At 38.1% G+C, this 12,263-nt stretch overlaps 1 protein-coding gene across 1 annotated transcript in view; it reads right to left on the bottom strand.

Moving 5' to 3' along the window:
• The window catches only part of SP3 (Sp3 transcription factor), a 25,251-nt gene that overhangs the window by 5,049 nt on the left and 7,939 nt on the right, over window positions 1–12,263 (bottom strand). The window contains exon 2 of the mRNA XM_008945668.1: window positions 5,767–5,959. Within this exon, the coding sequence (XP_008943916.1) occupies window positions 5,767–5,959 (193 nt within the window). The remainder of the gene's footprint in view (window positions 1–5,766; window positions 5,960–12,263) is intronic.

The raw sequence follows: 12,263 nt of genomic DNA, 5'->3' as shown, positions 1-12,263 counted from the left end.
GGCCAACACAGGGCACTATGATTGATTTCAGCCAATTTAAGTGTTTGCTGCTGCTGCTGAAAGGGGCACACCAGGGAATAGATAAGGCTGACAACGCAGCTATATGAATGGTAAATGCTGGTACAAGGGAGGAGATTGGAAAAGGCAGCCAAGCATCAGGCCACCTTATTCATCAGCAGTGTTAACTTAGAACAGTTTAAGTGGATTCTGAAGTCACAGTCTTGGGCACTTCATCCTCCATGACTGGTTATACAATTCTCAGCTGCTTCCCCGGGGCAGTTATTTTTCCTTAAATTGGGTGCTCAACTTCTGCTTAACCATCCAGCGGCTGAAGGATTTGCCAAGCAACTATTAGACCTACACTCAGAACAATTCTGGTTTACATCTAATGAGGTTTCAAGGCAAAACTTTATGGAGCAAGCATTTCTGAGCAGACACAGGAATTAACTCACTCTAAAAACTCACAGCATCTAAATGGAATTCCAACCTAAGCACATAAAACATTCCAGACAGTCCATAAAAGTAAGGAGATAAAATCCAGTTAAGTCCTAGAAAATGTTTCTAAGAAAACTCAGTATAAAGCAATCTTTGTAGTGCTTCATCAGTCATTGTGTGAAGAAAAAGCTATCACTTTTTACATACTAATTATTTGTCATGACAATGTAGTTTCTGACTTCAGAACAAATTCAACATCAGTAGAATTAAGAGAATCCAGAAGGCTTTTGACCCTGGTGTGGTAGCAGTTGACTCATATAAGCCTGTGGATATGGTGATAGGGAAGATTCTGCTTATCTAGCTAATTTTGGAGTGTTTGTTGCCACTCTTCAAATCCTTCACTTCACAGAAAGTTCATCTGCTTGTTTTAAGCAGCTTGCTTATAAGTTTAATGCAAAATATTCTCTGACATCTGACTTCAGATCTTAAACTTGACTTAATTTTCGTTTTTCAACTGTTCCTAAAGAAGGTCACTTCTTTGGACAAACATTGCCTTTTTTACATCTCCTACCTCAGCTGAAACATCCTTTTTTAGTAACCTTTGCTATATCTAAACTGCCAGGTTCACACTCTTCCGTGGCCTTCCCTCAAGCAAATATTAAAAAGCAAAATTAACTGTCATGCCAGGCATTTAACTTTGTCTTATGCCACCTACACAAAGGCTCAATATTCAGAAGTTTCTAACATTCAGCCAATCTCAAAGGCATTTAACAAAACGTCTTTAGATTGCCCTTCTTCTTTTCTAGTTTCTCAGCCTCTGTAGAAGGCTAGGCCATTCCACAAAACTCACTGTTCCTGTAACAGTTCCAGTCGCATTCATATACCAGCCCAAAACAGCCAGCTCCCCAGGCTCCAAGGAAACAATTCTCTGTATTCTTCCTTTTGCCCTACTGCAACTAGTTCCAGCTCTCAGATCCTACATTCACCTTCATCTAATGATTCAGTTCTAGACAGTTCTTCTTCAGGTCCTCTTGTTTGGTGGCTCAAGGCACCCAGCAATTGCAGTGCAAGGCAGACAAACACTCATGACTCTTCTCCATTGAACAGTCTTGGTAACCAAAAGAATTCTCCACAGAACACCTCTATCCTGTGTCTTTAATTGCCTGTCCAACTCCATGTAACCCTAAGAAGTGTTTGGCCTGTGCTTATTACAACAAAATATTTTTCTGCCTTTGGCAATATATTTCTGTATATAGAAGGTTTTTTTTGTATTTGGCATTTCATCCTCATGCCTTCTCCAAATACATTATAGCCTTCCCCTCCACAACAATCAGTACAAATATTTTCTAACTCTGCACGATATCATGCATAAACGTGACACAAATGACATGAAATCACATCATAATTCCCTTAGAATAATTTTAAGATTCCTAAGTTAATCATTTGAAGTTGCTTAATTGCACGTTCAGCCTAGACTGAAGGAAACGGCAGGTTCAACTCATGGCCAGCTTCCTGAGCGTAGCTGGCGCAGCCATGTCATTCTGAGCACCTCACCTAACTGGTGACAGAATTCCTTAGCAGCCTCTGAAGTTCAAGGTGAGGGGAAATTTAGGGATTCACAGAACAAAACCCACAAGACTATGGTGAATGAGTAACTAAGTATATTCTACACAGCTTCGTATAGGCATCTGCATGTGTGCTTCACGTGTGCCCTACGCTGACTGGAGGCGAGCCAGATTCTATCTGGACACTTTGCAGCTGTGACAGTCTGGCACTGCACCCTAATGTGTCATGCTGAGAGGCCTTTTCTTGCTGCACTGGCCAATAACCATCATCACTGAGTATAAGGACATGACTCAGGCCTACTTCTTGACTGGATTCTTCAAATCAATTAATATTTAAGAAAGATTGTACTTAATATATACAATACTTAAGATTGGAAACCATGTTTCTCAGTAACCATGCAGAACGCAACAGATCCAGCAAGAGACACATTCCTCCACAGAGAAACTGGATTCTCAATCGAGCAGTGCTTCTAGGAGGAACATCAAGTATTTAAAGGGTAAAACATACACTTAATGGTTATTTTAAGCATCTGTAATTTAGGAGTACCTGAAGTGGTACTCAGAAGTACTGCTCCTCTACAGATCCAAGCAGTACTAGTTCCACTTAACTTAAGACACCATGATCTTTGGGATCAGAGTCATCCTTTGAGGTATGTCTCTCTATCCCTCTTCTTCCACGTGCTTATACCCCATTTACTATATAAGCTTGAGGCTCCAAGGTTTTAATTTATACGTCTAATACATCATCCTCTGCCTTTCCTACCTTTACCCTTGCCAAGTAAATTAAAGATAATAGTGGCTCCCTACCTCACAGGACTGGTACAAATACAAATTATTGAAGACTGCCATGCAGTCTAATTCTGTATCTAGAGTCAAAAAAAAAAAAAAAAAGCCAACAAAACCCAAAAAGAGCCTCTCCACTCCCCTTTCCATCCAAAAAAAGAAAAGAGAACTGCCAAAACTGAAGCTACACAAAAGATGAAATTATGAAGAAGTCTGCATATGTGAAGCCATGTATTACCTTCTTCTACTCCATTTATTGCATAGGAAGGATAGCATTCATTGAGTGAAATGCTATTCAGCTTTTTCATACCGATTGATTCTGCTTCTCTTGTCTTACTAGTTACATATTATTTAAGGACTATCTTAAGTACAGAATTACTCATTTCCCCAGCTTGTTTTTTTTTTTTTTCCCCATGGGCACTCACAACACTGACAGTATCTAAGCCATTCATAAACATTAATGAGTTTATCATCTTGCAGCACTCCTGTGTAGTGAACCTGAATTAGTACAATCATTTCATACACCCAAATATGACGAAGAAAGAACTTAAAGCCAAAACCGTCAAACACCCACCAGCTTGAGGTATTAAGTTCAATACAGTGGAAGTATTTTCTTAGAGGCTGTAGATGTTCACAATTCAGCTCAATCAACTTCTTTATAGGAATGAACTCAGTACTTCTGCAGTGGAAAAAGTGGGGTGGATAAGCAAACACCTCCAAAACTTCAGAACCCTGTGGCTGCAGTTCTGTATGTCATTCCCTAGATGCCTTCCAATTTCTGCCGCAAGTGAAGCAGATACCAATCATCACACAGCCCTGATTCACTCCCTGTGCATCATCCATCCCATCCACTGAATGGCACTGGGGTCAGATGAAAAAAACAGTATGTAGTCATGTAGTTAGATACTAAATGGTAGTGCAGATGCACACAGGATTAAAGTTGCCCAGGATATCTTAACTTTGTCATTTGCTGATTTCCGAGTTTTCAATTTTGCAACCTTAACATCATTTTAAGAAAGAAGAAATTTATAAAAGCAAATAACCTATTATTTGAAAATCCACAAGTCATCGGCAGAGTCAAAAGACAAATCAAAACTCTGAATTACAGCACTAGAGAAACACAAGTAACTGTAGCAACTATGGAAAATGACCAACATCTATAAGAGGGAGAAGGAAAATACTCCAAGTGGGCTTACTCCTGTTTGCTAGACTCTGAAGGAATTCTGCATTCCAGTGGGAAAGTTCCTCTAGCAGCTGTAGGCTCTCTTTCCCCACAGTTGTCTCCTTCATTATCCTGTTTCTATTCCATTCTAATTCTTCTCACATCCTGTCTTCCCGTCCTACTTTTCCTACTGACTTTGTGCAGATGATGTGTCCAGTCCTTCCCTTACAATGGATTTCAGGTTCTCACCTTCCTGAACTCTGTCCAAGCTCTTATCTCAACTCCTTCCCAAATTCCCATATGTGAGTTTCAGACAGACTACACCCTTCTGCAGATTTCATCAAAACCACCTCTCAAAAGATTCTCTCTTGGACTTGACTTTAAAATTTGGTGTTATAGCAACTCCACTTAAGAGGAAGAGGACTTTAAAGTAAAGTTGTCTCTAAATTAAAGCCACTGTAGCTTGGACTAGAGCACGAGGAAGATGAAATGTGAAATCTCTGTTTCCTAAGAATACAACCAGTGCAAATCACATTTTCAGATTTTTCTGATGCAAATCTCAGCCCAGGGTGTACTTTGGGCAGACCTCCATGGCAGAGCCAAGATTCATCAAGAACTTAAGAAATGTGAGTGCCAGGTTTCAGTAAACTACACATAGGAGTTTAACAAGAAGCAACTGATGAACAAAGACACGGTATAAGCTTAACTGCAGATATTATCGCTAGCTTCATTTGTGATGTAAATGTGTGAAAGTGCTTCTATCTTAAACACTTAATACTTGCTCAGCATGGCTACCTAAGATATTACTTCTCCGTGTTTGCAAAGAAGGTATCTAGAATACACAGCAAAAACCCACAGTAGACTTAACACTAGCCATATTCAGTCAGTACTATTAGACCTCAGAGCCATAGGACACTGACAGCTTCTTTACAGAGAACTTTAATTTACAGTACAGTTTTCACATAAATAAAGACTTTCATTTTAGAGAAGGAACTATTATCAAAATGGACAAATTTTAGTGTAGAGGAAAGAAGCCCCTGAACAATTATATCAAGCACAAACATATCTAAGTATTTTCACTTGCAAAAGGCAGCCTATTATCCTCACTTCCTCTCTGACATCCATAATTAAGATGTTAAAATTAAGTGCCTTGCAAGAGAATACAAACTTTATAACAACAAGAAGCTGAAGAATACTTTGATGAGAGGCTGAATAATAAAACATGGCTTCCCAGCCAGCCCTGAAGTTTTACACAAATTGGAACTTAGTAGCTCTTTGTTAGCCAAATCTTCACTAATTTTGAAAACAATCAGCCAACTCAAAATTTAGTATTTAGAGTTATTATACAAACCTTGTTTTTCTTAGGAAACACATGAATAAGAAAACTAGGATAACTGTATTTTTACAACACTCTAAAGCACTCAAACTGCGGGTGAAAAAATTGCTCAATCAGTGCAGAAATGCAGGAACACAGGATTTAATCAAGTCCTTGACATACGATAGGAAGCAAGTCACAGATGTGCATGTTCCAAAATATTTCATTTTCCTATTATTTAGGGCAACATTCTATGTTCCCTCATCTGTACTAGGTGATTTTTCCAGTTAATCTCAATGGAGTAACTCAGAGAGGATGGAATAATCTGTCCATTCATCTGCAAAACCAGACATAAGGGTGGCAGTCTTTTATTGCGTAAGCTCTTTTGCATAAGGCTCTGGTTTCCTCTCACTGTAGATAACTGCTGTTAACTAAGGCTCCATTTTTCCCCACTCATTATTTGCTTTCATCATTATACGCACCATACAATACTGAACATTACGTACCTTCCACCACCTTCTTTGCAGTTGGGGCATGTGCAAGCTACTCGTCGCAGTCTTTTTCCCTCTTGATGTGGTTGGTCCCCTTCCTCATCTACCACCTGTACTCTCAAATGTGTTAGATCATTGGTATTCAGTGTAGAATCACCACTGAGCTGCCACTCTTCTGGATCAGGCTCCTCTTCTTTAATCCTAATATCTGAGGAAAAGAACAAACACAGATCCATAAGCAGCCCATTAAACAGAGAGAAGGAAACCATAATGATCAAATCTTTTTACTGCTGAGAGCACTATGTCAGTCAAAAGTCAACATCCTTTAGTGCATACTGACATTGTTTCTGTGACCTTGTAACCTACACTGTATTTTAAAAGTTTATCTTACTATACATTTCAAAGTTAAAGACAAGCTATAATGAAGTACTGAAGTTTAAGTCTGAACTCTTCTTGGTAGGGAATGTGTCACCAGGAGGATATTGCTTGCTTGAAACTTGGGAAAAACTGTGGAACAAGAGGTTGGACAGATGTTGAAAAAAAAAAAAAAGTAAACATGCTTCAAATGGTCCTGAGTAGCCATTTATGTTTGCACAGGATTTCTCAATTAAAGTGATATGAAGTAGAAACAGCCCTTCTTGATGACCTTCTGAAGTTTTCAGTATGCACAGTGATATATAAAGTAATACGAGAAATAAATTAAATAAGAGGGTTTGACCTAAGAAAGACCAAGAAAAACAACAAAGAAAAAGCATGTTTTTTTCCATTTTCCCCTTCTCACCTCAAATTTACATCTTTTCCACTATGCATAGAGAAGAAAACATTTAGGAAAGAATGTTATTCAGCATTAGAGATAAGCCGCACAAAAACCACTTTACTGTTTTGAAATAGGTCTTCGCAGTTTCACTGATGCAAAAAAGCCTCTTAAGTTACCCTCACAGGGTGGGCATTTGCAAGTATGTGTACCCTCTCTCCCTACAAAACAATCATTCAATCTAACCCAGGAACTAACAGCAGCATTATAGTACATTTTACATTTTAATAAGAACATTTTTCCTCTCAGACACTATTCTGGATTCTCCATGAGCTGCAAGTGTGTAAATTAATATTTTAAAAAAAGTTTCTATAAATTATCTTAGAAAACTGAACCCCAGCCCCTTCTTTGGTTCACCAGAGTAGTTTACTTTGTAGTCTTTCAGTGAAAAGGACCAACCACTAGCACAAACTAATAATCAGACCGTCAATTTTATTTTTGTTTTCCTTTTGTTGAAGCTTCAAACTAAAAGCTGTGTGACTTCCTGGATGTACTTAAGAGACTGCTTTCTCTGCAGAACAAACTCAGTGATCATGTAGATTAACTCAATCCCCACTCAAACCCTGAAATCTGAACTGAGCACTGTGGCCACTAAAAATTCTTTCTGGGAGTCAGTGCATCAGCCATCATGTCTACAATGAAGACAAAGCTGCAAGAACTGCATGATAAAATACAAGATAAATTGTGCTGGGTCAGATCATAAACAGCATCCTGTCCCAGTAGAGATTGAAAAAAAAAAAAAAAACCCAAAACAAAACGATAAAACATGTGAAGAATAATAGTTACCCAGTCTACCTTCCAAATCATCTCCAGCATTCATCTATTTAGAGACAAAGGACGTAGCTACACACAAAAATTTGATTGGTGCTAATAAAGTCTCACTCCAGTGTTTCCCAACACCATAGTTGGCCTTCCTTTTGCTTGCACATGTAACACCACTTGCAGGACCGTGCTGTAAACTACATCACTGATGCAACTAAAGTTAAAATCATTCTCTGGGAAACCTCTGCATTAGGAAGAGAATTCCAGGTCAGAAACAGGGAAGTCTAGAATGCCTCTCTGTTCTGGCTGCAAAAGTCAATGCTACAAATTAATTTTGGATGAATATGGCAGGTGCTGAGCTGTGGGAATGCAGGAGCTAGCACGCTCACTACTGCTGACTCTCTACACATGTGGTAACATCCAGCAGATCTACTGTGGTAAGCTTGTCCAAAGTCACCTGCACACTGAACTCCACCGTTACCTTAAGAAGTTCACAAATCCAGACAGCAACATAACAAGTATCTTTACCAGGAAGACCTGAGAAAAGCTCTGGTGACTTCTAGTCTTCTGCGTTAGCCAAACTATCTTCCCTACTAAATGAAGTAATTTTCTGAGACTTACCCATGAAATAATTTTATTTCTATATATGTTAGATATAAAATTCATTTTACAGAAGCAAAGGCTAAAACACTATACAACATGGGAAGAGTTTTTATAGGACTGATCTTTCAAATTGGATACTATGAAATATACTAACTTTAGAAAAAAACAAAAGCCTGTTTTACACAACAGGGCACATAACAGCAATTTAAATACAGCAAAGTGGTAAGGCTGCCAGCACAGGCCAACTCAAGTCTCCAAGCAGTTCTTTAGGAGTGGAAATGTTACGCACCATACTCAAAATTATTTTACCAATCAAATGTTCCACAAAATGTATGTTGAATAATTCTGGTTTTATTTAAAGAATGAAAATAATGTTACTAAAATAAAACACTGTATTAAGAAGATAATTTCATTATGATCTTACTAACATTAGACACTGGTGCATAGTGAGGATTTTATAAAGTCAGTAGCTGAACCCAGTTAGTGCTGCATGCTCGTACTTCAAAAAAAATATCAACATATCATAGCAAAGATGAACGGATCAAAGTAAGGTATGGATCTGTGGTCCCAAGACCCAGCTCCACTGCTGAGGTTGCATTCCATGTAACGTATGATTTCTCCTGTCATTCTGACACACCGAAGACACACTCTAAGAACAGATACACCTAACAATAGAAACATGTCCAGAATGTCTATTACTGCACATCAGCATTCAGGACTTCACACCTTCAACTCATACAATGTTTGTTCCACTCCACAAACTTCCATCATGAGATCCTACCACTTTTTCATCAGTATCTCTCTATTCCCAGTACCTCGCAACCACCACCACTATCGCAGCAGCAAAAAGGCTCCTAATAGTTTCAGAATGATGGAGGCATAAATGGCAAAACGATTCGAAAAAAAAAAGAGGGACAGAAAATACTGGAGAAAATAATTTCCATAGACATACAAACACTTATAGTATTATTTTTAAAATGCAAAACTGAAATGTAGTCAAAGTAGTACTTTTGTGTAATTTTGTGCAAAGTTTCCTGGTTATCTTGACAAAGGCAGAAGCTGTAGCTATTGCTTTATTTATTCTTCAGGACCATCTTCTACCCCAGGCACACATGAAAGTACAAGGTGAACTGCAGATTTTCAGACAAAAGTTTTTAATACTTATGTAGATTATACTTCAAATAAAACAAAATTAAAGGAAATAGCGAAAGATGAAGTGTATCTAGCCTCTCCAGAATGTACTATAGTGGATAGTATCAAACCCCATAATGAATTTGATTGCCTTCACAAGAACCTCAGAACCAGTATGGTTGTTGCACTACAAGCAGGTTTTACATTAATGCCAGAGATGAGGGAAAATTCCATCACTATTTCTTTTTGGGGGGAGGGGTGCCACTGCACTTTAGACAACAGTAAGAAATTGAAGGAATAGAAGGGACAAGGCATGGAGAAGAGCAAAAGACAAGTCTTCTCCAATGCAACAGAACAGTATCTTCATGTGCAAATTCATACAGATAGAATCAACTCCACATTTCTCCCTTGGTGTTCCCCTGGATGCGCTCCGTTCCAATTCAGTCTCAAATGACAAAACCTGAGGCTTTACACATACTCTGAAAAAAAAAAATGGCCTAAAAAAAACCCAAACACCTACATAACCCCTAAAGTCATGACAAGTTGATGCAAACATTGGTAAATATTTTACTTTTGTAAATACAGAAATGAATGTGTAATTTATACAATTGTAAATATAGAAATAAATTTATGTATATAAAGAAAACTTTTGTTTTCTACCAGTCAAACACAGGCGAAACGAAGGTTACCTTTTCTTTACTACTATTTTATTTCCATGCTTTCAAATTTCTCTATACCCTTACTTCTTAATTAAGACCAAGACCTAGTACTAGGCAAGTATGAACGGTAAATAGAGACAAAGCTACTGTTTCAAACTGCCTGCAGATTTGGAAAACCATATATTCTGTTCAAGTTCTTCTTGGTATCTAGTGAGCTAGGTTTGTTTTAGGTTTTGCTTTCCTCTGATGGATAGAAACTGGGATCTTGGTGTACAATTCTGTTCCAAAACCAGTATTTCATAATCACAGAAAGCCTTGATCTGGCTGCATTATGGAGCAAGTTTAAGTGTATTTGGCAAATAAAAACAATAACTAAGAGAGTTGTCTCAAGTGTTTCAGAGAAGAATAACTAAACTAATAGGATGAAACTATGCAAATGTAAATGCAACTTAAACTATTCCTCAGTACATTTCAACATTAATCTAGGGTGGAGAGATTACGGCTGCCCATTGATACAGCCAGGTCATTAATCTGCTTCACCATGTGTCAGATAAATTCAACAGTTAAGCTTCACGTTCTATCTTAACCTATTTCAACTAAGAAATAGAAAACAAAGAAAACACTGTTTTCTTCATCTATGAGAAAACTTAGTTTACCCAATAGCCATACAAACAAGGAGGAACTGAGAAGGGATGAGGATGCAGTGCAAAAATGCTTCATTTGAGGACTCTATCACCACTTAATTTTTGACATATCTGCCTCTGCAGGATGTCACAAAGGCACACTCAGCATTACCTGCAACTGTCTCAGAACTGCAGACTTCTAGTTAAGCTGCTTCTCCTAGATGCTGAAATCCACCCTGCTTTTTGACTCAGCTAAGCTTTACAAGTTCCTGATCTGAAAAGCAGAAATACAGTGTTCGAACTGAAAACAGATTTGCAGCACCACTGCACATACCTTCACACCAATTTCCTCACACCATCACAAATCAACTGTCTGCAGTTTCAATGTCTTATAATCAGCCATGCCTATTAATTTTTTTTCCAAATAGATGCTCCCCTTCCCACCCCTCCCAAGAAAACAAATGTGAATTCCCATCTCTTTTCCATCTTCTCTTGTCAATTTTGTTGTTTTCTCTACAGCACAACCTGTATTCCCTCAGTATCTTAACTAATCTCACCTTAATCTCCGATGTGAGGAAGCTTTAATAAAGATCTGCAAATTTCTTAGACACTGTCCTTGTTCACTCATATCTGAAGGCTTTCCTGACCATGGCAGGAGGGTTGGAATTAGATGATCTTTAAGATCCCTTCCAAGTCCAACCATGCTATGATTCTATGATAAACTAAACTTCCTGAACTAAACTATCTAAATATTCTCAATGATCTTAAAGGTCTTCTCCAACAAACAATTCTATGATTCTATGACTGCAAGTTAATCTCTCCTTACCAGTTGGCCAGCTCTGCAAGTCTCTCAGACATATAACTCAAAAAGGTTAATGATTTTAACTCTGATTTGCCCCCCAAAACTTAAGTGTGAATTGGGACATTTTTATGTTTATTGGGACATTTTACAAGGCAACAGAAGACTACAGACTGTCATCTTGAAATACCTGTGAATCTCAAGTCAGAAGAACAACTGTCATCTAGTTTCAATAGGTCTAAATCAGATTATAAGTTTCTGAGGAAAACAACTGTTATGTATGTGTCTAAGAGCAGGGCCTCACAGTAGTGAATATTTAAGAAGTATCAGCAAAATTATTTAAAATAGAGCTATAGATATTTTTCTTTGAAGAAACGCCACATACTGTATTTCCAAGCAATTCTGCACATTATTCTAAACTATCTGAAGATTTGAATCATGAAAGTATTTAAGCCAGTGCTACGACAACACATATTATGCATCAAGGAACAGTTACCTACCCTATAGTAACTGCAGTTCTTTGAGATGTGTTGTCCACAGAGCCTCAAGATTTTGCATTCTTACCAGCAGTAATGCCTGCTGCAGGATGCCATAATTTTTTTCCTTTTTTTCCCATGGTTAAAAATATAAGAGGGAACAACTAGAAAGGGGGAAGAACAGTTAAACATGCTCGATACAGAAGAAGCCAGGAACTGTAGAAATAGGTAAGGAAAGCAAGAGGACACAAAATTCTGTGACCAGTGAGGTTAAGTATTCCTACATAGAAGAGTATTAGACTGCTGCTAGTGTCAAACAACAGAATTGTCAGCAGTCATTCAGGAAGACAGAGCTGTTCAGTAAGTATTTCTGTTCTGTATTTGCGTGAAAGCCACATCATGGTCCTATCACCAGATGAGAATGAAAAGCTTCACACTGACACCGAGTCTCAAAGATGTAAAAACAACTCCTGAAATAAACGATAAATCAACAGATTACGATAATTGTCATTCAATAATTTTAAGAGAAGGCTGAAGAGCTCTCTGTAGTTTCAATGCTGCAAGCCTTTGACCATGCGAATGCTCCAGGGGTTTAGAAAAACGCTAGCCCTGTGATAACACTGAAAAAGGGTAAACAAAGACTCA

The sequence above is a fragment of the Merops nubicus genome, unplaced genomic scaffold (genome assembly GCF_000691845.1).
Source record: "Merops nubicus isolate BGI_N331 unplaced genomic scaffold, ASM69184v1 scaffold19418, whole genome shotgun sequence".
NCBI classification, from domain to species: Eukaryota; Metazoa; Chordata; class Aves; order Coraciiformes; family Meropidae; genus Merops; species Merops nubicus.
Note: the sequence above shows the minus strand (reverse complement) of the source record. Positions and strands in the feature narration are given on the sequence as shown.